The sequence below is a fragment of the Puma concolor genome, chromosome A3, assembly GCF_028749965.1.
Source record: "Puma concolor isolate L17-30 chromosome A3, mPumCon1.1.hap2, whole genome shotgun sequence".
NCBI lineage: Eukaryota > Metazoa > Chordata > Mammalia > Carnivora > Felidae > Puma > Puma concolor.
This window is the reverse complement of record NC_141669.1, coordinates 38,173,493-38,196,835: the sequence shown is the minus strand read 5'-3', so window position 1 is coordinate 38,196,835 and position 23,343 is coordinate 38,173,493. Positions and strand designations below refer to the sequence as shown.

General features: G+C 50.6%; 1 protein-coding gene and 1 long non-coding RNA gene across 2 annotated transcripts; both read right to left on the bottom strand.

The window, feature by feature from the left end:
- Window positions 1-399: 399 nt before the first annotated feature.
- On the bottom strand, window positions 400-4,049 carry LOC147582381 (uncharacterized). Its single transcript, XR_015249065.1, has 2 exons — window positions 2,529-4,049; window positions 400-1,134 (listed from the first exon to the last, which is right to left on the bottom strand). It is a non-coding gene; the product is annotated as an uncharacterized LOC147582381 (long non-coding RNA).
- Window positions 4,050-4,951: 902 nt separating this feature from the next.
- NT5DC4 (5'-nucleotidase domain containing 4) lies at window positions 4,952-11,886 on the bottom strand. Its single transcript, XM_086702796.1, is given in 16 exon segments — window positions 4,952-5,074; window positions 5,167-5,420; window positions 5,669-5,694; window positions 6,376-6,745; window positions 6,872-6,938; window positions 7,165-7,290; window positions 8,050-8,082; window positions 8,672-8,755; window positions 8,994-9,047; window positions 9,341-9,434; window positions 9,769-9,826; window positions 9,936-10,042; window positions 10,264-10,363; window positions 10,448-10,561; window positions 10,646-10,719; window positions 11,244-11,886. Coding segments are annotated over 16 exon segments (1,785 nt in total). The 5' UTR covers window positions 11,345-11,886.
- Window positions 11,887-23,343: the final 11,457 nt, after the last annotated feature.

The window sequence follows — 23,343 nt, the reverse complement described above, 5'->3', positions numbered from 1 at the left end:
CCCCCAGCCCTCTCTGCATTCTCGCTAGCCTAGAAGGGAATTCCAAGGGCCAATTTTTGTAGTACTGGTTACCATGCCATATTTCAGCATCTTTCCAGAAAAGTATGGGCCTAGGGTCTGAGCAATTTTCCTGACAAAACGCTACCCTCTAGCCCTTGAATAAGAATCTGGTGAAGACACAAGGCCAAGGACACCTGGTCTTTGCCTGGAGAAGCTGCCTTGCAGACTCAGGCCCACAAGTGAGCCCAGGAAGAAAAACAAAGGCCATAGCAATGTCAGACCCGGAAGCTTCTGAAACTCTCTGAGCACATGGCCTGTTGTCCCTTATGTATCCTCAGATATTCCAAATGTTTGCCTTGTTTCTCCACAGAAAGTGAAGCTAGTCAACTGTTTCACAGACCTGTTCCTTCAAGAGTTTATTTTGTCATTTCAGTTATGTAGATGTATATTCATTCTAAGCCTCTGTATAATGCCAGATGATACCACTAACAGACAAAACACGAGCTGTAGGAGTGACATCAGAACAATGTAGGACCCAGGCTCAGTACCACAGGGCAGCTCCTACCAAAATAAAGTACCAAGTTCTCAAATCATAAGTATGATTTCTTACATGTTTCAATGCATGTACACATCAAGCTCAAAGATGTTGGTGCTATCACATTTACTCATCAATCTTTCATAGTGACCTGGAAAGAAAGAACAGTTAACGAAATCACCTATGGCCTATCAGGTATTGTTATTACTCGTAACAGAATCAAAAGTGCATGGAAATATTATTTTTCTTAAAAGAAATGTGTAGAAACAACATTGGATGTGAAGCATGATGCGGCTCAGGGGGACTGGGACTGGGTACAGCAATTCCACTTGTTCCATCCATTTCCAAATGGCCCAAAGGCCATAGGGAATGTCTTCTAGGATGACAATACTCCCTCCTCCCTAAAAGATGTGTTCTTGGGCTCCAAATCTGTTACATTTGGGAGATTTCAATATGGATTGCTTTTTCTCTCTTCCACACTTTTCCATTTATCTGAAAAATATCTCAAGTAGAAGATGACCATGAAGCCAGCACATGTCCAGGATTCATTCGGCCTCCATGCAGCCCTCTTGGTCCTCAACTCTCTCCTTGCCCTCAGCCTTATAAGAAACAAAGAAATCTGGTTACGGAACCCGTCCTCCCAAGCTCACACAAGAGCGCCCAACCATGGGTAGACCATGTGTCTGAATACCTTAGTCTGGTCTGGGATGGAGATGAGGGGTAGAGAAGCCAAACCACACACATCCCCAGAGAACCCACAGTTCCTGATGGGAATGCGTCCAGCGCTCTGACGGGCTGGGATGGAAAAGTAGTTTCAAGACCACTGATAAAAGATCGTTAGTGTACTTGAATTCTGAGCTGCTCCCAGGCAGGAATTAGGTAGCTTACGACTCCACTTCTAAATTATTGGGTGTGCAGGAGGCACCAGGTAAACACTCGTTGAAAAAATGCACCCTGAGCCTGGAACCACCCAGCAAAAGGAAATCTATGGTATGGACATTTTAAAAATCAAGCTCCAGGAAAGCCAGGGTAGAAACGGGAATCCTCAGGCAGAGTTCAGGGATGAAAACTAGGGTGGGAGCCACGTTTGCCACTCATGAAAGCTGGAGTCTCAGCTCAGAGGGGGACCAGGCAGCACAAAGTGACAAAGGAGCTGAGGTGGAGTCCCTACTCACGGTGCTTATAAAGGCTGTCTGGAGAGGAATCCTAGCCTGGAAGAGCACATGCTCTGCAACCTTCCCCAGAGTGGGAATGGATTTGTCAGATGAATCAGCCAGAAGTGGTCTGGAGAGGTGCAAGGCACCAGGAAGGTCAGCGAGCCTCTACTCAACAAAACCTGTGAAACTGGGCTTAGAGCCAGCGCTTCCCAGCCCTACGGGACCTGATGCCCATTTTAAAAACAAACATTGGGGCGCCTGGGTGGCTCAGTCAGTTGAGCTTCCGACTTCAGCTCAGGTTATGATCTCATGGTCTGTGAGTTCAAGCCCCGCATCGGGCTCTGTGCTGACAGCTCAGAGCCTAGAGCCTGTTTCAGATTCTGTGTCTCCCTCTCTCTCTGACCCTCCCCTGTTCATCCTCTGTCTCTCTCTGTCTCAAAAATAAATAAACATTAAAAAATAATAATAAATAAATAAAAACACTTTAATTTCCCCTTTTCTATCCTGAATTGAAATTCATAGATAGTATAATTATTGTCTCTACAATTTTCAAAATCAATGTACTACTGTAACATAGGAGAAAGAAAAAGGAAAGCAATTTGTGATAAAATAATATGTCTTTCTACATAAATACTCAGGAGTGATTACACTTGAAGACAAAAAAAGCTTCCACAAATCTTCAAAATGCCTCATTGGGTTGATACCATCCCATTGGGCCTTCCTGGTCTAGCCCATGGTAGCCCCAGGTTGCTAAGCCCCAGCCCCTCACCCTCCCCATCCTCCCCTACCCCCCTCCCCCCCCACAGCCAGCAACCTGCCACCTCCTAGCAGCTCACCCTCAGGCTGTAGAAGACAGGGCAGGAGAGGGGATGCTGGTTAACCCGTTCCTGCTCCACAGCAGACTCATGGGGCATCTATAAGGACAAAGGCAGGTGGAGATGTAGTAGTTCCTCCAGTGGTAAGGCTTCCCAGAAGCCCCCGGGTTTTACAGACAACAACCCCACACACACACATTCCACTCTGCCCACAGCTGCCAGATCACTGCCCAATGATGCTATAGAAGAGGAAGCCCAGGAGGGTGAGCCGGAGAAGGAAGGTTCTGGTAGATAGACATCATTTTGTCAAAAATTCCTGGCCAGCACGGTTGGGTAAAGGTCAAGAACTACTTTGGGGGTGCCTGGGTGGCTCAGTCGATTAAGCGTCTGACTTCAGCTCAGGTCATGATCTCGCGGTTCGTGTGTGAGTTCGAGCTCCGCAACGGGTTCTGTGCTGACAGCTCAGAGCCTGGAGCCTGCTTCGGATTCTGTGTCTCTCTCTGTCTATGCTCCTCCTCTGCTCACGCTTTGTCTCTCTCACTCTCAAAAACTGAATAAATGTTAAAAAAAAAAAACTTTTAAAAGAACAACTTTGGTAGGTTATACTAAGCATTAAGCAGAATCAATTAAAAAAAAAAAAAAAAAAAAGGTCACACAGCCCAATACAGGAAACACAGGAGACACTCCGAAGATGGTTTTCCCTCTCAAACATCTAGAAGGCGGCTAGCTGATCGTGGCAAGGAAAGCAGGAGGCAGGGAGCCCTGGAGAACTACTTTCAAGTCCCGATCCTTGACATGAGACTACATGTTATAAGATGGAAATAATGACATCCCACTGGGAGAACCGACATGCGTGCTCAGGGAGGCACTGCGCTGGTCGGCCTCACAGCTCCACTAACCCCGGGGGGCGTCACGACCACTGCCACTTCCCTGCTCTTGACCCAGAAGCATGTCCAGGTGTTCCAGAGGAAAACCAGCTGGAGCATTTACCGCATCATCTGCGGCTTCGTCCATTCCTTCTGCAGTCACTGCGTGTTAACTGAGAGCAGAGGGACTATAGCTTTCCTCCTAGCAACTGGCATCCTTTCTATTAAGGAAATACTGAGTTAATGTGGCCTCCACTGAAAGCAGGTGTGAAGGTTGGGCATGAGGGAAACTTCCCCAGCAGAGGCAACTTGTATCTGTAACTGCTCCCATGCATATTTTCTGTTGCCCACAGTTACCTGCAAGGCTTTGACCCACTTGTGCCTGGAGGTGGGAGATGGGGCCTGGTGACCTCAGAAGCTCTTGGCAGGGCTGGAGACCAGAGACTCCTCCTGGGGCAGAGGGTCAGGGATAGCCAGAGAGGCTCTGCAGGGACCCACCAGCTCCAGGACCGCCAGATACAGCAAGCTGAGCGGGTGGTTCAGGAAGTTGAGGCAGGCAGCTGGTGTAGAGGTCTGCATAGCGCCATCAGCTGGTTGGAGAAAAGCGTCTGGCTGAAACCTCAGTGGAATAGGCTGCCCATCGCGCTGTAGCACAGGTCCAGCTCCCTGGTGACTCTCTGGCAGAGAAGAGATCCCCCCCATCGGGACCTGCATCACCCACAGATGAATCCCCCCCCTTCTGGGGCCAGCTCTGCCCTCCCTGGGTCTGTCACCTGGAGACATCAGGGTGTCTGCCCCCAGTTGGGAAGGAGCTGTGTTCTTTAACCCCGGAGGTGGCGCATGGAGCTTAGGGAAGTGGGGCAGCTCTCCACTTTGCCACAGACCCCCCTTCCTGCTTTCCTCAGTTACCTGCCTGGCCCTGGAGAGTGACCACCCAGACTAAACCCTCAGCTTAATGTAGCTTCTGATGCCCCGACAGAGGGCTTTGCAGAGGCCCACACACCTGGCCCCACTCCTGCCCACCTAGCAGGTCTCCACCTCCTCACCAGGCCTTGCTTTTAGCGTCTAGAGAACTGATCTGGACATTTACTCCAAAAGTGACCAAAAGCATGCAATTTCCTCTCTCCGAACCTGTTTCCCATCTGTCAGATAAAGGTAGCTGTCCCTGCCCAGCCCACCTCTCAGAGCTATGGAAGGATCAAATAGCAGGCAAGGGCTTTATACCCTGCAAAAGGCTCAGCAGGGATCCTTCATCATTGGTCCCAGCTGGCTCTGTGAATGCCAAATGGCCTGAATCTGTTGACACGGGCTATGGGACTCTCCCAGCTTTGGTGGCTGGTCGGTAGTGCCACAGGGCGTGTTTTCCTTCCTTCTTTTCCCAGGACCCGTCAGCTCACTGGCCCTAACCCCCATCTTCTTGGGACCACTCACCTAGCTGCCCCCAGACGCTGATCACAGCTGGCTAGTCTGGCACGTTGAGGACCCGACCCAACAGGCAGGCATGTCTCAAGGAGGGTTCATGGAGATTAGGTTAACGGAGATTGAGGGTCTAGCCACACTCCACAAATCACCCTGAACTCAGTCCTCCTGCAGCCGCACGGTGCTGTCATTTGGAGCATAGACCAGCAGAGGGCGCTGGCAGACAAGGACAAGTGGAGCTCTGCAGGGGTTGTGGAAAATCCTGTAACTGGGCTCAGGAACCTGGGACACAGCAGATCAGGGCAGGCAGTCTGGAGGCACACCCCTGGCCCCCCAACCCTCACTAGGGGTCTCCTCACTCAGCTCCCACTCACCTGAATCTCCCTCTTGGTGGAGTTGATAACTTGCAGCCCATAACTGCTCCCATCCATGTGCCTGGTGCAAAAACAGCCACATGACCCAGGAGAAAAGGAACGGTGCCTCCAAGCTCCAGGCACAACCTCGCTAGACCCCATGGAGGTCAGAGGACACTCCACAGGCACCCGGTGGAGTTGCTGGGCTGGGTGTGCACACCTGTGTGAGAGGGCAGGCATCCTGAGTTCGTGCTGAGCGGGTAAGGAGGAAGGATCTAGAGGTCACAATGCAACCCAAGGGGGTCAGAGGGATCCCCAAATCCAGTTTCCTAGGGAAGCCCAGCCTGGAACAGATCTTGATTTCCTGACTACCCTGGCCAGGACCCTCCACCCCTCTCCCCTCTGCTAGCAGGGAGTATGGGCCAGGGCTCTCTCATTGGTACATGTTCAGCCTCTTCAGCTCCTCTGTCCACTCTGAAAAGTAGACAGAGGACAGCAGGGGATGAGGCACAGCCCTGCCTACCTTTGTCTGCCCCAGGTCCAGTTCCACTGGTGAGGGTGGACAGGTCACCAGGGGTCTACACATCCCCAGCTGTGTACATAACATCCCTCGCCCCTTCCTTACATCGATTGAGACTCAGCTCAGAGCAAAGCAGAGACAGCAAAGGTCCTGCGGGACAGGTGACGAAGCTAGTCAGGCAGTCAGGTGACTCACCCACGGTCACATGGTAATGAGTCAAACCCAGCTTTTAGAACAAACCCAAATTGTTTAGGCTCACAGCTACTCCTGACCCAGAGGTTACTTTGAGACATTCCCAGGTGTGGAACTGTACCTTCCTCTCTCTGAGAGTCCTCAGGTGAGTGGGGAGGGTACAGTCAGGTGAGGAAGGAACGCTCAGACTACAGAACCACCATAACACCCTGGAGTCAGGACACAGGTATTTGAGTCAGTTTGCCCTTTTCTGACTGTGAATTTGGGCAAGTTTCCTTTTTTTTTTCTTTTTTTTTTTTTTTTTTTTTTTTAGTGTTTTTTAATTTATTTTTGAGACAGAGACACAGCAGGGGAGGGGCAGAGGGAGAGGGAGACACGGAATCCGAAGCGGGCTCCAGGCTCTGAGCTGTCAGCACAGAGCCCAACGCAGGGCTCGAACTCACAGACTGTGAGATCATGACCCGCGCCAAAGTCAGACACTTAACCGACTGAGCCACCCAGGCGCCCCGAATTTGGGCAAGTTTCTTAACCTCTCTGGATCTCTGTTTCCTCTGTGTAAAGTAGATCCACTCTCATAAACCACAGAGTGGACAATATTATCACAGTTACTACTAACCCCCAACAGGGAAGAGGACAAGATGATGAAGGGGCAGGCCTCTGCACTAGTGGCCGGTGCCCCCCCTACCTGGTCCTGAAGCCCCCCCACACACAGCTCACCCTTCTCTTGGTCCCAGATGCCAAGCTCCCGGAACAGCTCAGGAACCACCAGGCAAGTTCACCAGTCCTGCCACTTCTTGGACTTGAGGATGTCTCCAAAGATGTGATCCCCAATGTACAGGATATCCTTCCCCTGTACCCCGAGCAGCTCACACACCGTGTCCGAAGAGCTTGCCCCACCATGGGAGGACAGGCTTGCTCAGAGCCCCTCCTGTCCTGGTGGGTAGGTTGGGGACATGGGTTCCTAGTCTAGGGAGGGTGTCTGTGGAGGCACGGGGACAAGGCGGGAGCTGGTACCTCCAGAGTAAACTACACAGTGCTGGTGGGGCCCCATGTAGGTGCCCACGCGGAGCTTGCCTGAATCCTAGAAGAGGAGAGGGGCACCCTGGTCAGAGAGAGCAGAGCACTGGGAGTGGCCAGGATTACTATGGGGGCATGAGAGGAAGGAGGTGACAGAGAGTCCCAAAGGAGTCCCCTGGTTCCCGGCCTCCAGGGACAGAGTAGCAGAGAGGCAACTCCCAAGGGCAGGTCAAGCGTGAGGAGCAGGGTCCCTCCCCACCTTGTGGCCCATGGGTCAAGGTAGATGGGGCCTCAGCCCCTGCCATTACCCTGTTGACCTGTCTCAGCACCGTCCCCTCAGCAAAGAAGCAGGGTTTCTGTGTGTCCACCACAATCAGGTCGAAGTAGGACCTCCAGGGCCTGGCTGAGCCTTCAGCCTGTGGGGTTGTGAAGGGATGGGAGCGTGTGCGGACACACACACACACACACACACACACACATACACACACACACACACAGTCTGGAACATTGGACCCCGACACACCTCACAGCTCTTCCCTGGCCACCCACCAAGCTCTGGACTGGTGAAAGCTTGCCAGCCCTCAAGTCGCATGCCCATCCGTGCGTCCTGGTCCTGACTCCTAGCCCTGTACACTCCTGGATTCGAGAACCACATGGTCTGCCTCCCCAGCATTCTTGACCATGACCACTCTGGCACAAGGAAGTGCTCAAAAGGTATTTATGGAAGCTGCTGTTGGACACTGTGCAGGCTCTCCTGTCAGCGTCAGGATATGAGCACAGTCGCTGAGTTAGAGCCCTGCTCACCCGTTTGCCTGCCAGTGACACCTGGTCACACATGGTGCCACAGGGTATGTCTCACACACCCCTCCCCTGGGCCTGCCACAACCTGATCTCACCCCCTTGCACCTCATTAAGCCCTTCCCCAAACAACCGACTGCCTCTTCATGGCTCTCTCCAAGGCCATCGGTGGCTTCCCTGACCCCTTGGCCTGGCTGAGGTCACTGCCTCCCACCCACTGCAGAGGCTCCAGCAAAGCCCATGCATGTGAAATGCCCCCTCCCACTCTTGGTTCTTCCTCAGGGGGAGGGCCAGACATGGGAGAGGCCCTCAGCACCGTGGCCTGGCCTGGTCCTCCTCCTGGTACAGCCCACCCCAGCCCAGCAGGTGGCACTCACCTCACTAATGCCAAACAGGTAGGTCATGATGGCCTGGCAGAGACAGGGCAAGGGTCAGAGCACCCAGGTGGGCTGGGCCAGGGGCTGCTGCCTGCCTGTGCCCTCACCCCACAGGATACGCTGGGGACCACAAGAGCAAGATGGGGAGAAGTTTCTTAATCCACTGACACCTTAAAAAAGGCCAAGAAATAGAGCCCCTGGGTGGCTCAGTCCATTAAGCATCTGACTTCAGCTCAGGTCATGATCTCACAGCTCGTGAGTTTGAGCCCTGTGTCAGGCTCTGTGCTGACAGCTCAGAGCCTGAAGCCTGCCTTGGATTCTGTGTCCTCCTCTCTCTGCCCCTCCTTTGCTTGTCCTCTGTCTCTCTCTCTCTCTCTCTCTCTCTCTCTCTCTCTCTGTCTCTGTCTCAAAAATAAATAAACATTAAATAAAATTTTTTTCAAGGCCAAGAAATGGAACCCAAAATGCCAACCAGACCATGGGGGTACTACGGCCTTTGCTCTTTCCTACTCCTCACTGTTCCTACGGGGCCTCAGGTTCCTTCAGGGGCCAAGAAAGGCAGATTCCAATGTCCTCTGGGCTCTAATGGCTGAGGGTCCCACCCCTCCATCCACACACTCACATCTGTGTAGTTGTAGCTGCTGTTTGTAGCCAGAAATACTTTCCCAACTTCCTTCATCTTACCCAGCAGGATGGGGATTCGCACCTGGAGCAGAGGCAGAGGTCAGTCACTTCCAGGGGTGGGGTCTCCCCCAGCTGCCCTGGGATCCCTTTCTCAGCTCTCAGCCTCCCAGGCATGGGGCTCCAGGCCAAGCAGGAAAGTTTGTGAGCAAGACAAGGCCACAGAGCTCTGCCCACATCTTGAGCAGGGGAGACAGGGACACAGCTCCACTGTCATGGGGAGGAGGGGGACAAAGGGACAGGCCTGGTCATGACCCACTCACATCCTTCTCCACGTATTTGTCCAAGTCTTCCAGGGTCTTCTCCTTCAGACAGCCCTGCAGGGGGGAGCAGAGGTGTGTGTGTGTGTGTGTGTGTGTGTGTGTGTGTGTGTGCAGGTGTGCATGTGCATGCATGTGTGTGTGTGTACGGGTGTGCACACATGCATGTGCATGCAGGTATGCGTGTGCATGCATGCCCACCTGCATGCATGCGTCCAAGGTGCAGGAGCCCAGACCATAGTCCTCAGCGGGAAGGAAAGAGGAAATTCTGTGGAGGCTGGAGCCATTGGGCCACACCCAGCAGAGCCAAAGGCAGACAGGTCAAGGGTCCTGGGGTCCTGGGCACTCACCGACTGGTGGACATTATCCATGGCATCACTCACGTCCTGGAAGAGGCTTCAGAAGGACATGAAGAGGTTCCCATGCTGATAGCCAGTGTCACAGCTGGGGCAGGCCTAGAGAACAAGACAGGCTGATAAGGGGGCCTGAGGTGACCCCTCAGCCCAGATCCTATATCAGAGTCACCCCTCAAACCACACTGAACTTATGTCCCAACCATGCTGGAAGGGGTATCACCCTGTGCTGAGCATCATCCCTTGGGAGGGCACCAGTTACAAGGTGTGGGGGGCAGCCTGCAGTGAAAGCCTTCCCACTGAGTTCCTAGAGCCCCTCAGGAAGGGTCTCTGCTCCTTGGCAGGGACCCCACTTCAGCACTTGGGCTCTGGGCAGTGGCAGCGTCCTGTTGGTGACCCAGGGCTGGACAGTGCACAGGACTCACTTGGTGTAGCGGGAGCAGCCAGAGAAGAAGTCCACCAGGCAGGCACACAGGTAGATTTCTGGGGTGGAGAGGCCAGTCAGTCGCTGGCCCAGGGATCCAGAGCAACCCACCCAGGCCAGAGTTGTGTCCCCGAGGACCACCTCCCACACCCCCTATCCAGCCCTCACCAGGCAGGTTGGAGAGCGTGTTGAGGATGTGGAACCTCTCCAGGTTGTCCCTCTGAACGAACTTGCTGGGGTAGAAGCTCCAGATCTCTGCCCTGGGGAGGGAGCAGGCTGGGTGAGGTCAATGCCCCCTCCCTAGTTCCTCCTAGCTGCGCACTCAAGCCCTGCACTCAAGCTGGTGCCTACCCCCTGCTCCTTCCCACCTCCGCCCACCCCTGCTGTCCCTCTTTTATCCAGCTGGCATTATTGAGCCTCTGTTGTGTCCTGAGTCTCTCCTCCCCCACCTTCTTCTTTCCTCCATCATCCTTTCCCCCTTCCCTGGGTCCCTTACTCTGAGAGGAAGGTGAAGCCATGGGTGCCCAGCTGCACGTTCCCATGGGTGTCCACCTTCAGCAGGTTCCCATAGAGCACATCAAACACCAGCCCCCGAGGGAGAGAGCGCAGAGGCTGTGGATGGGGGTTCCAGAGCTGACTACCGGCCACAGCCTCCCACCCCAGCAAGCTCCCGCACCTGGTGGGGAAGGCGGGGTCATGGGTGTAGCGCAGGATATCACGCGGGTACCCAATGCACACCAGACGCTCCAGTAGTAACTCAAAGACCAGTGCCTCATAGGCTGGGGACTTGTAGGCTGTGGGAACCAAGCAGAACCAGGCCAGCTGGTGCCTACCCCCTGCTCCCCGAGCCCCAAATACCCTGCTCCCTCCCTCCCTACCAGCCAGGGTGTAGTCCATGTCAAAGCCAAAGCAGCGAATCTTCCCCAGCACCAACCTGCAATTGACAAAAATCCTGGGGAGGGGAAGAAGAATGTCGGAATCAGCCCCTCAGCTCCCCAAGCTCTGTTGGGTCTGAGTGGGTCTGAGCGCGTCTGAGCACACGCGTGCGAGCATGTGTAAGTGTGGACAGGGAGCTTCCGAAGAGGAGCAGCTCACCATGCGGGAGTGTGCTGTGGGCATCCCTGTGGGTGTGCAATTATCGTCTGGGGTGTCACTTTTTTGAGTGGGGTCACTATGTCCAAGTTCAGAGATGTGTTTGCCACAAATGGGCAGCCCTGGTCACCATACGGGAGGGAAGTGGAGGGCACGCCCTCCTGCCTGAGTGTATATTGTTGCTGTTTCCAGGTAACAGGTCGCTGCCCACTTAGAGAGAAGGGGTCCCCATGCAAGCACAGGTGCTTGTCAGCGTTTTGAGTGTCACCATATCTGTGTATTTAAAGGAGTCACCCGTGCTGTGTAATGAGGAGTATGTCAGGAAATGGGGTGTTTACGGGCTGAGATGTCCCCGAACCCCACCCCAAGTGCCCATCTAGACACCGCTGGTGCCAGTCCTACTTCAGGACTTGAGAGGAGACCAGGCGCTGTGGCTCCCCTTGGGGCTCCCTTTGCTCTCCCCCATCCACGCTGGCCATCACCATGAAGAGTGAGCAGGAGGCAATGGTTCCTTCCCCAGCCACCTGCTCACTATCAGTGGGAGCCAGCAGCTTCCTTATCCCTCAAACACTTCGGACACCACTGACCCAGCTGGCCCCACCCTGGGCCCCCATCTCCTCTTTTGGGGGAGGAGTAATCCATGTTAGCCTCTGGTATCCCCTCCTTTCTTCAAAAAGGAAAGCAGTTATGATCAAGGAAGAACAACCCATCGATATTATACCACCTCCATTTCTAGGGCTTATGCCTCCAAGGACTTCAACCACCTAGAGCCCTTCAACCCAGGATGAAGCAAACATAGGGGTTACAAAGGCAGGAGACTCATGTACTTCAAAAAATAAACAAGTCTTGGGGCACCTGGGGGGGCTCAGTCGGTTAATCTCTGACTCTCGGTTTGGGCTCCAGACGTGATCTTACGGTCTGCAAACTCAAGCCCGACTCAAGCTCTTCATTGACAGTGTGGAGCCTGCTTGGGATTCTCTCTCTCTCCCCCTCTCTCTCTGCCACTTCCCTATTCATTCTCTCTCTCTCTCTCTTTCAAAATAAATGAATAAACTTTTAAAATAATAATAAAAGAGACTTTAATAAATACATAAAGAACTCAGGACTCTTGCTCTATGCACAACTCTCACACACTTGGCAATCAATTTCCCAGCCAATGCCACTTGAAGGAATAATTGCTTAAAAGCATGCCACGAGCTATAGGAAGTGGCAGATGACAAGAATCTCAGAAAAAATTACAAAAGTGAGAGCAGAGCAGTTGAGACCATTTAGTGTGGAGCTGTAAACAGCTCTGAGGGCCCACAATGGTGATTTTACAAGAAAGCACTGAGGCCTCCATTTAGAACTCTCGTCTGGATTATCTAAAAAGACATATGATGTAGCATGTCCTCTTTTAAAAAAGAAGACAAGGGGTGCCTGGGTGGCTCAGTCGGTTAGGCATCCGACTTTGACTCAGGTCATGATCTCACAGTTCATGGGTCTGAGCCCCACATCGGGCTCTGTGCTAATAGCTCAGAGCCTGGAGCCTGCTTCAGATTCTGTGTCTCCCTCTCTCTCTGCCCCTTCCCCGCTTGTACTCTCTCTCTCTCTCAAACATAAATAAACATTTAAAAATTTTAAAAATATATAAAAATAAAAAGGAAGACAAGGGACACCTGGGTGGCTTAGTCAGTTAAACATCTGTCTGACTCTTGATTTCAGCTCAGGCCATGATCTCATGGTTTGTGAGATCAAGCCTTGAGTTGGACTCCAGACTGAGCATGGAGCCCGCTTGGGATTCTCTCTCTCTCCCCTCTCTTTCTGCCCCTCTTTCGCTCACTCTCTCTCTCTCTCTCTCTCTCAAAATAAATAAACTTTTAAAAATAAAAATAAATAAAAAGGAAGGAAAGTTTATGATGCACTTCAAATTCTCTCTAAAATGACTACACTTGGGGGGCCTGGGTGGTTCAGTCGATTAAGCATCTGACTATTGATTTCAGCTTAGGTCATGATCTCACCATTCATGAGTTTAAGCCTGCTTGGGATTCATTCTCTCTCTCTCTCTCTCTCTCTCTCTCTCTCTCTCTCTCTCCCTCTACCCCCCTCATGTACTCTCTCTCAAAATAAATAAATAAATTTTTAAAAATAAATAAATAGGGGTGCCTGGGTGGCGCAGTCGGTTAAGCGTCCGACTTCAGCCAGGTCACGATCTCGCAGTCCGTGAGTTCGAGCCCCGCGTCGCGCTCTGGGCTGATGCCTCAGAGCCTGGAGCCTGCTTCCGATTCTGTGTCTCCCTCTCTCTCTGCCCCTCCCCCGTTCATGCTCTGTCTCTCTCTGTCCCCAAAATAAATAAACGTTGAAAAAAAAAAATTTAAAAAAAAATAAATAAATAAATAAAATGAGTAAACTAAATGAAATAAGACACTCTTAAAGGGATAAAAATGATCTGGAAAAACATATTTCAAAGGAGTAGTTCTTTCCTTTACAATGCCAGATGAACAACTATTAGAATGATAAAGCAAAAATATGGAGGTACAGGAGTTACACTCCTCCACTGAATGGATGGATGGGGTGGATGGATGGAGGGATGGATGGAGGGAGGGAGGGAGGGAGGGAGCGAGGGAGGGAGGGAGGGATGGATGGATGGATGGATGGACAATTAGATGAGCAGACAGATGGACAGAAAGTGGGCCATAAATGGCAGGCTTTATTGAGAGTGTCAGAGGAAAATCAAGCTTTAGAAATCAGGAGGACTTCCAGAGTCCCCTTCACTCATAACCTTGTGCTTTCTGCTCATCTTAGGGGAACCTTTTAAAAAGTGCCCTTTCCAGGGGCACCTGGGTGGCGCAGTCGGTTAAGCGTCCGACTTCAGCCAGGTCACGATCTCGCGGTCCGTGAGTTCGAGCCCCGCGTCAAGCTCTGGGCTGATGGCTCGGAGCCTGGAGCCTGTTTCCGATTCTGTGTCTCCCTCTCTCTCTGCCCCTCCCCCGTTCATGCTCTGTCTCTGTCTGTCCCAAAAATAAATAAAAATGTTGAAAAAAAAATTTTTTTTTAAAATAAAAAGTGCCCTTTCCCATATTGCATGGTTCCTATCTAGTCAGAAACAAAGGGAGGGCTACCCGGTTATAGGAAATCACTGGGAAGTTCCTGGCCCTCCCACTGGGAGTTAAGTTAACATGGCAAAACTCTTTTTTTTCCTATAGCTGAACTTAGGGTTCCATCCCAAGCTTCCCTTTTACCTGAGGACAGGAAGGTCATCCAGTGATGTTTAGGTACACTCTGTCACCTCAGCACTTTCTTGGGCCACTTTTCCAAGTGCACTCTCAGCCATCTCCTAGGGCTGACTGAACATTGTGGGGTTTACGCCTGGCCGTGCTGCCAGTTGGTAGCTGGTGCTGTCCATCACTTCTCCGTGGGGCCTGGTGGCACCTGCAGTGGCACAGGTGGGGGCCTGCACCTCCTTGTGTTGCTCTCTGCTGAGGTGGTGAGTCTCTGCTCCCATCCCAGGACATGCAGAGCCCCTCGGCTAACTGTAGGTCCAGCTGGGGAGGGACGTTGGGGCTGTCACAGAGCCCTCTTGGCCATGATCCCTGTGCCACTGTCACACTTGTGACATCTGCCGCATTTCAGAGCCCCTTCAGGAAGAGATTTGTCAGAATAACCGTAAAGAATCCCTGTGAGCCAGGCCTCATAATGACCCCATAAAACGGGCCTACTGCTATTCTGAATTTACAAGTGACCAAACCAAGGCACCAAGGAGTTTAGCATCTTCCCCAGGGTCACAAAACTAACAAGCAGCAGAGCAGGGACTGAACCCAGAGGCCAGGCACCAACATCTGTGCTCTGGTCCCCACAAATGTTCTTCCAACAGTGTGCTAGTCAGTGCTTCTCAAGCTGTGACGTGCATGGGAACCATCTGGGGTCTGGTTAAATGCAGCTTCTGATTCAGCAGGTCTGGGGTGGTACCCGAGATTTTGCATTTCCGACAAGTGCTCAGATCATCACCAGCATGATGCTGGCCTGCACCACATTTGAGTGGCAAGAGTGGAGTATTAGCCTGCATGTGCAAATCCCCTGGGGAGCTATAAACTTTCTGATGAGTGAGAATCAGCCAGGCAAATGCAGGTAGAGGGGCATTCGAGTCCAGGGTCACCACGGCTAGTGCTGAGTGACAGTGTGGCAGGTGGACCCCCTCCCTCTATGAGATTTACATATAACTGGTCCAGAGATGGACGTAAGCACTGGGCATACTTTACCCCCTGGGTGAGTCTAATGTACAACAAAGTTTCAGGATCTTGCTTTAAAAAGACATTTAACAGGGGCACCTGGGTGGCTCAGTTGGCTAAGTGTCTGACTTCAGCTCAGGTCATGATCTCACACTCTGTGAGTTCGAGCCCTGCATCGAGCTCTGTGCTTACAGCTCGGAGCCTGGAGCCTGTTTCAGATTCTGTGTCTCCCTCTCTCTCTGCCCCTCCCCTGCTCATGCTCTGTCTCTCTCTGTCTCAAAAAGAAATAAAAACATTAAAAAAATGTTTAAAAAAAAAGACATTTAACAAATCAAGCCAACACTAAATATAGTGGGTACACATAGAGGCTGAAGCCACATTATCCTTGGGCCTTGGGAATCTTGTTCTTCATGGAAACACCCAGTATTTATTGAAAACTCTGTCTTTACACATGAAACGATGCTCAACATCACTCATCATCAGGGAAATCCAAATCAAAGCCACACTGGGATACCAACTCACACCGGTCAGAGTGGCTAAAATGACAGATCCCGGAAACTATAGATGCTGGCAAGGATGTGGAGAAATGGGAACCCTCTTGCACTGCTGGTGAGAATGCAAACTGGTGCAGCCGCTCTGGAAAACAGTGTGGAGGTTCCTCAAAAAATTAAAAATAGAACTACCCTATGACCCAGCAATAGCGCTGCTAGGAATTTACCCAAGGGATACAGGAGTGCTGATGCATAGGGACACTTGTACCCCTATGTTTATAGCAGCGCTTTCAACAATAGCCAAATTATGGAAAGAGCCTAAATGTCCATCAACTGATGAGTGGATAAAGAAGATGTGGTTTATATATACAATGGAATACTACTTGGCAATGAGAAAGAATGAAATCCTGCCATTTGCAGCAACGTGGATGGAACTGGAGGGTATTATGCTGAGTGAAATAAGTCATTCAGAGGAAGACAGATATCGTATGTTTTCACTCATCTGTGGATCCTGAGAAACTTAATAGAAGACCATGGGGGAAGGGAAGGGGGAAAAAGTAGTTACAAACAGAGACGGAGGGAGGCAAACCATAAGAGACTCTTAAATACAGAGAACGAACAGAGTTTGAGGGGGTGGGGGAGAGGGGAAAGTGGGTGCTGGGCATTGAAGAAGGCAATGTTGGGATGGGCACTGGGTGTTGTATGGAAGCCAGTTTGACAATAAATTATATTTTAAAAATAAAAATAAAAGCCTGACATTAAAAAAAGAAGAAGAAAGAAAAAAAACTGTGTCTTTAGTTTCTTTTCTCATTTGATTCTCACCTCAGCGTTGTGCTGTGGATATTATTATGATTACCATCCTCTTCCCTTTCTAGAGATGGAAACTGGCCACACCAGGTTAGGGACGTGCTCTAGAAACCTGTCATTCCCTGAGCCTTCACTTTTCCCTTCACTGATCCTCCTCTTAAAGCCCTGCTGCCACCACAGACAATACTACCACCATCTTTCTGGAAGGTTCCGGGGGAAACATCCCCTTCCTGCCACTTTCCCTGCACTCTGCCCTTGAGCCTCAGTCACCACCCCATCCCAGTTGGTGGGGACAATGGAGGGAGACAGTCACCTCCCTCCTGGGGTCATTGGTCCCTCTTCCACTTGGCCTAGTGGCGCGCAGGGGTGAGAATAGAAATCCCTACAGTTGCACTGGGCCAGGAGCAGCTCCAGGTAGAAAGCAGTGGAGGGCAGGAAGGGAGGGGTCAGCAGCCAGATGTTTTTGTTGGGCTCGTAAATCCTCTGCAAGCCTGGCCGCTATCTCCTGTTGCATCACGTAGGACATGTATACAGCATGGGACCTGGGCCTGTCCCATGGTCCCATGGGACATTCCTAGAATGACAACCCCCTCTCCACACAGTGTTTGCAGTAAGCAATCACTGCCCCGAGGGACACCGGGCTTCATGCAGATCCAGTCACGAAAATGTCCATTTCCTTTGAATCCTCCAGTTCTGAGAAGCCATCCTTTACAAAGTCATATAGAAAGGAGAAAAGCCTAAATGTGAAAAGATGACTCATGAAGAGGCATAGGCCACTTCAGTGTGCAGCTCAAGAGCAAATCTGTTATTTTTAAATTGTTGAACAAACTTTACTAACTGTGGTTAAGAAGATGAACTCAAAAACTGCTGAAGACATAGCGCCATCCGAGGAGAGAAAAAACAGAACACAAAACTGCATTTGCACTGGTGTGCCCACCATTTACACAATGCACGCACAAAAGCACTGGAGAAAATAACCCAAAACAAACAATGGCTTAATGTGCATATGAATCATCCAGGGCCTGGTTAAAATGTAGGATTATATTTATTTTTCTTAATGTTTATTTATTATTTTTGAGAGAGAGAGAAAGAGAGACAGAGCGTGAGCAGGGAGGGGCAGAGAGAGGGGGAGACACAGAATCCAAAGCAGGCTCCAGGCTCCGAGCTGTCAGCACAGAGCCCGACACAGGGCTCAAACTCACAAACCACGAGATCATGACCCGAGCCGAAGTTGGATGCTCAACCGACTGAGCCACGCAGACACCCCAAAATGCAGGATTATATTTAATTTCTTGTCTTTAGTATCTAAATTTTCTGATATGCGACTCAATAATACAAAATAAACTGCATAAAATGACATGGAAACTCAAGAAATACTTAACGCCAAATGAAACCAGAATATAAAGGTTATGTAATTACTATTTAATACTTTAAGTAATTTTTGTTTTTGTTTTTGTTTTTGCATTCCACGAGCACCTGTCCTGAGCCAGGCACTGAGCACTGAGGGATAAGCAACCCAACAGTACTGCCCACCGTATAAGCCAATATCTAGCACCCATATCCTGAGCACAACATGATGCTGCCCATGAGGTCCAGAGGCAGCCAGCCAGAGGGACAGGGGAACACCTCTGTTAGCAGGGAGGGCAGTTCCAAGAGAAGGTGACCCCCACCTCTTGAAAAGAACAAGAGCTCCCCAGGCAGACCATGTGAAGAATTCCCAGCAGAGCAACTACAGGAATGAAAGGAAGAAGGGGTGCAATGAGCCCACAACTGTTTCTGGGGGACCCAAAGACGTAGGACAGGGGAACAAGGCCAGATCAGGAAAGGTCCTATGTCCTACTAACGAACTTGACCTTGACCCTGTAGGTGGTGGGAAACCCTGGCAGCATTTTGAGCAGAATGAGGATATGATCCCCCATAGTTTAAAGCTGCCTCTGGTGGCAGTGCCAGCTAGGACAAGGGACAGCTACTGGCAAGTTACTGCAGTAGCCCAGGCAGGAGCTGTGGCATGCCTGAATTAATTGAGAGGGGAAGGCTGGCCAGAGAGTCACTGGGTTAGTCAGGGCCTGGGGACCGATTAACTGCGGGTGATCCTAAGGAAGGAAGAAGCTAGGATACTCAAGAGGCATCACAGTAGGGGCCACCAACCCAGAGACGGCAGCAGGAAATGAAGGGGCTTGTTGGGAGAGCATGAGGCAGGGAGAGAGCTCTGGGTCTACAAACCCTCACCTGAAGCCCATGGGGCCAGATACATTTCAGAATTCAGTATTTCCTGAGTTTAAGAAGGTAACACATGATTTACCGTATATATGCATGATTACACCCTTGATGGGTCTGAGACAACAGCCTGCAATCAAACGCATTGACATTCCTGCAGCCAAGATATAAATATTCATTCACATGAAGTGGGCATAAAAAGACAACAAACAAGCTCATGGCAGGGCCCAATCAAGGCTTACCACCGAATGAGTTTGGGAAACCCTTTCATGTTGGGGTCTAGGGATTGAAGAGGAAGGATGCTGCATCCGTATCTGTGGTCGCTAATGATCCAGGAGGGCCCTTCAGGAGAGACAAGAGCTGAGGACGGAGCCCCAGAAACAACCACACTGAGATGGAGACGAGAGAGGAGACAGCAAAGGAGGCTGAGAGGGAGCAGCCAGGTTTGTAGGACAGAAGTAGGAAGGGCTGTCCCAGAAACCACAAGAGGAAAGAGGGAGCCGGGAGCAGGGACAGTGACACAGAAAGGCCAAGTCAGAGAAGCCCCAAATGTCCCCCTACATAAGGCAAAGGTAGGTCATAGGAGACCTGGACCAGTGAGCCATGAGTGGCAAGATGACAGCAGCTAAGCGGGAGCAGAGGGCAGGGAAGCAGGAGCAGCGCGGGAGAGGCTCCCCTTTGCAGGAGTCTTTGCCACAGAAGAAATGAGCTTGGGTGCAGTGGCCAAACTGCCAAAGCCAGAAAACATGGCGGGGGTGCCCGACCGGGGTGTCAGTGAGCAAAAAGAGGGCAAACGAAGGAAAGCGGGTTATGGAGACGATGTGTGTCCACCAACAGACGTGGATGAGAATGTTCATGGCATCTTTATCCATAATAATCCCAATCTGGAAACAACCCAAATGCCCGTCAGCACCAGAACAGACACGTCCACCTGTTGGAACTAGCAGTGAAGAATAAACTGTGCCATCCACACTAGCAGGGCTGAATCTTACAGACACACGAAGCAGAAGAATTCATGTACTTTACTCTATGTACACTGTACCTCAATTAAAAAAATTAGGGTTGATGGAATTTAAGGTTTCAGGGGTGGAGCAGTCTGGGAGATGAGAAGGCCAAGTGTTGTCTTGCAGGCTGGAGCCAAAGTAGGTCCAAGGGAGCCTGACAGAGTTTGGGAGGGGAGGGAGCTCTGTGCTCCGAGGACACAGAAATCACTCGCTAGTTTACACAGATGATTGTAAAACAGGTCGGAGAACTATTCTTGCAAGTGGATTGGGCAGCAGTGGTTAACTCACGGGCTCCGCTCCACTGAGGCTGCCCGGCGTCCCTACCCGGACTGTGCGCAGGCCTGACTCCCCATCTCCGCCGCAGCGTTCGCTGGGCAGTACTGTGGATACCGCAGCCACCACCACTTGCTCACCGCCCCCCACCCGCACACCCTTACAAGGGCGAAACCTGGACACAGATGTGTTCGGGACACCATATGAGGGGAGCGGCCCTTGCCGACCCCGTTTACAGTCAGGCTGGTTGCAGGCTCCTTTTACCCTTGGCTTGAGCTCCCAAGGAGCTTTCTGAGAATTCTCCCTCCTCCATCCACCCGCCAGCCAGCCGCTCCAGGGCCTGCATGCGGATGACACAGGACTCACCGAGAAGGCCTCAGGGAGCCACGAACCATAGGTGCCCAGCATAGCAGCCATTATCATTCCAAATAACTATCAACCAAAAATGCTTCCAGTGTTTCCTTCCTGAGTCTTACTTTTCTCTTCCACAAAATCGCAAGGTCTATGTTACTTTTTGGAGGGACACGTTGGAGAGACATGAGGGTGGTCGCTCCGTCAGGGCAGGGTGACAGTTCACAAATTTGTCACATCCAGACTAAGCAAGGCACAGCAGCGCCCCACGAGGCCCAGGGCAGCAGCCCAGGTGTGTCTCTGGGGTTCTGGGCAGCACAAGCTAAGCTCTGTGCAAAGATTCTAGGTCGGCAGGAGACCGACCTAATTAAACACACGGGCTTATTCTTAGACAAGGAGCCCCAGTTAAGGCCCCAGGGCAGCCACGGCGCGCAGGCACAGCCCTAGAGGTGACCGGAATAATTATTTTTTTTAAAGAGCTGTTACTTACTTCTGACATTAAAAGTCATACATATTCATCATAGGATATGTGGAAAATACAGAAAGTGCAGAAAAGAAAACGCCATCCAGAGATAACCACTATTTTCGCTCATTTCCTCACAGTCTTGTCCTATACACATTTACATGCTTGACACTTGGCGGAAATGCTTACTCACGTAATGTAAGTGAAAAAATATGCCAAATTATCAAGAGCATGATCTCATATTTGTTACATAAATCAGGAATGTCACATGGATATAGTCTGTATCCTGTTGATTTCACTCTGTATCAAAATGCAGACATCTCCCCCATTCATTCAACATTCAGCTACTTGAGTTTTATGGCTGCAGAGTATCCATCATATAGAATAAAGTATAAACTACCACCCTGTGATGGGGCACTTAGGTGGTTTCCAACTTTTCAAATAACTCTATTATGAACCTCCCTGCACATCTCCGATTATTTTCTTGACCTAGATTTCCAGAAGACAAAGTATTTTAGGACTCTCATTATACCTTGCCAAACGGCTTTCTCAACATTTGAAGGAACCGGTACGGCCACTAGCACAGTGGGGGATATCGTACTGCTCGTGGCATATCTTGACTCCTGTAGTAACAACCAGAACTTCTTTATCACTTGGTGGGAAATCCAGATCAAACACAGAGGCCACTGTTAGCAGGTAACGAGCTCCTCAGAACCATCTTGGACTCTGACTAAGCACAGCCCTGCACTGTTTCCCTGCATAAGTCGGTTTTCACAAGGTGAGGCTGCTGTAACAAACAATCCTAGAGTTTTAGGGGCTTACAACAAGGAAGGCTTATTTCCCACCCACATGACTCATAAGATGTGGTTCGACTGCAGCTTTTTTCCAAATGACTTCTTGTTCTGGGACCCAGGCTGACCGAACAACCCCCGTCTCCATTCTCATGTTCAAACGCAAAGAGACTGAGCAGAAGTCCACCCTGGCTCTGATGGCCTTGACTTGGACATGGCAGGCATCAACCCCACTCACTTCCATTGGCCCAGGGAGGTAATGTGATCGAGCCTGATGCCAATGAAGTGAAGTGTCTACTCTTCCCACGGGGACGCAATGAAGGTGCGTTGGGGAGTACAGAATCCCCTACAGAGTGGACAGAAAATACCTGGGAACAAAATTACAATTGACCACAGCCATGAGCCCTCAGAAACAATGCTTAGTATGCGTCATAACCTCCTGGTACTGAAGCTGACATCAAGAACGTTTGGCAATCAGAATCCTTCGTCATACTGGAAATGCCCATACCCCAAAAGTTTCCCTGGTGGCTGATGGAGGGGGTCACCTAGGTTTGCCTTCTGTGCAAATACAAGAAAAAATACATATGTTTGTGTGTATTTGGGTCTATATATTTATAGGTAGCTCCATTGGAAATAGTAAAGATACATTGTTAAATTTTTAAAAGGCAAAAGTGGGGTGCCTGAGCGGGTCAGCCTGTTAAGTGAATGACTCTTGATTTTGGCTCAGGTCATGATCTTGCAGTTCGGGAGATTGAGCCCTATGTCTGGCTCTGTGCTACAGCCTGCTTGGGATTCTCTCTCTCCCCTGCTCTCTCTCTGCCCCTACCCCACGCTCTCTCTCTGTCTCAAAAATAAATAAATAAACATTGAAAAAAATATAAAAAAATAAAAGGTAAACAGAAGCCTTATGTAAAGAGGCCTACCATTTATTTTTAAAAGAGACAGAATACATAATACATATAATTTATGCTTATATATGCATTAGATATCTTTAAAACATTAATAAGAAGCTGGTAACAGTGGTTATTTTAGGAAAGCGAACCAAGGGACTGATGGCGGAGGGGAGAGACTTGCTTTTCACTCTATATTCGTTTCTTTACCATTTGAATTGTTTTCCTTGCATCTGTATTGCCTTTAATTGCCCTTTTCCAATCCTTTCTCCTTCGCCCAGCACAGTGTCATTCCTCTTCCTCCAATTGCTCCCACGTTAGGATGCCCTGACTCCCACACCTAGGGCCTCAGAAAGCAGAATTTCCAGAAAGCACTGGAAACCCCAAGAAAAACAAATAGCAACAGTTACAAAGCAAAAAAAAAAAAAAAAAAAAAAAAGTTCAAGCTCCAACAGGCCAGGCCACCTCACATGGTTGTACAGATCACGCTCGTGACTGCCTACCAGAGAAACCCCTTCCAGGAAGGTGAGATCAAAAGATAGAGCTGAACTGCTCTTGCATGAGTCAGGAGTCTTGCTCCCGAGAGACTCGGAGAGCAAAGGAGACAGAGGGAAAGCAGAAACATTTGCAGAGGAAGCCAGTAGTGCCCCCAAGATAGGGCAGTTTAAAGACGGGGCTGCCAGGGCGCCTGGGTGGCGCAGTCGGTTAAGCGTCCGACTTCAGCCAGGTCACGATCTCGCGGTCCGTGAGTTCGAGCCCCGCGTCAGGCTCTGGGCTGCTGGCTCGGAGCCTGGAGCCTGTTTCCGATTCTGTGTCTCCCTCTCTCTCTGCCCCTCCCCCGTTCATGCTCTGTCTCTCTCTGTCCCAAAAATAAATAAACGTTGAAAAAAAAAAAAAATTTAAGACGGGGCTGCCTAATGTGTCCCTGGCTGCCAAGACCCCTCCTCTGTCTTCCTCACATCCCCACGTGTGCTCCAAATCTTCAGAAAAGC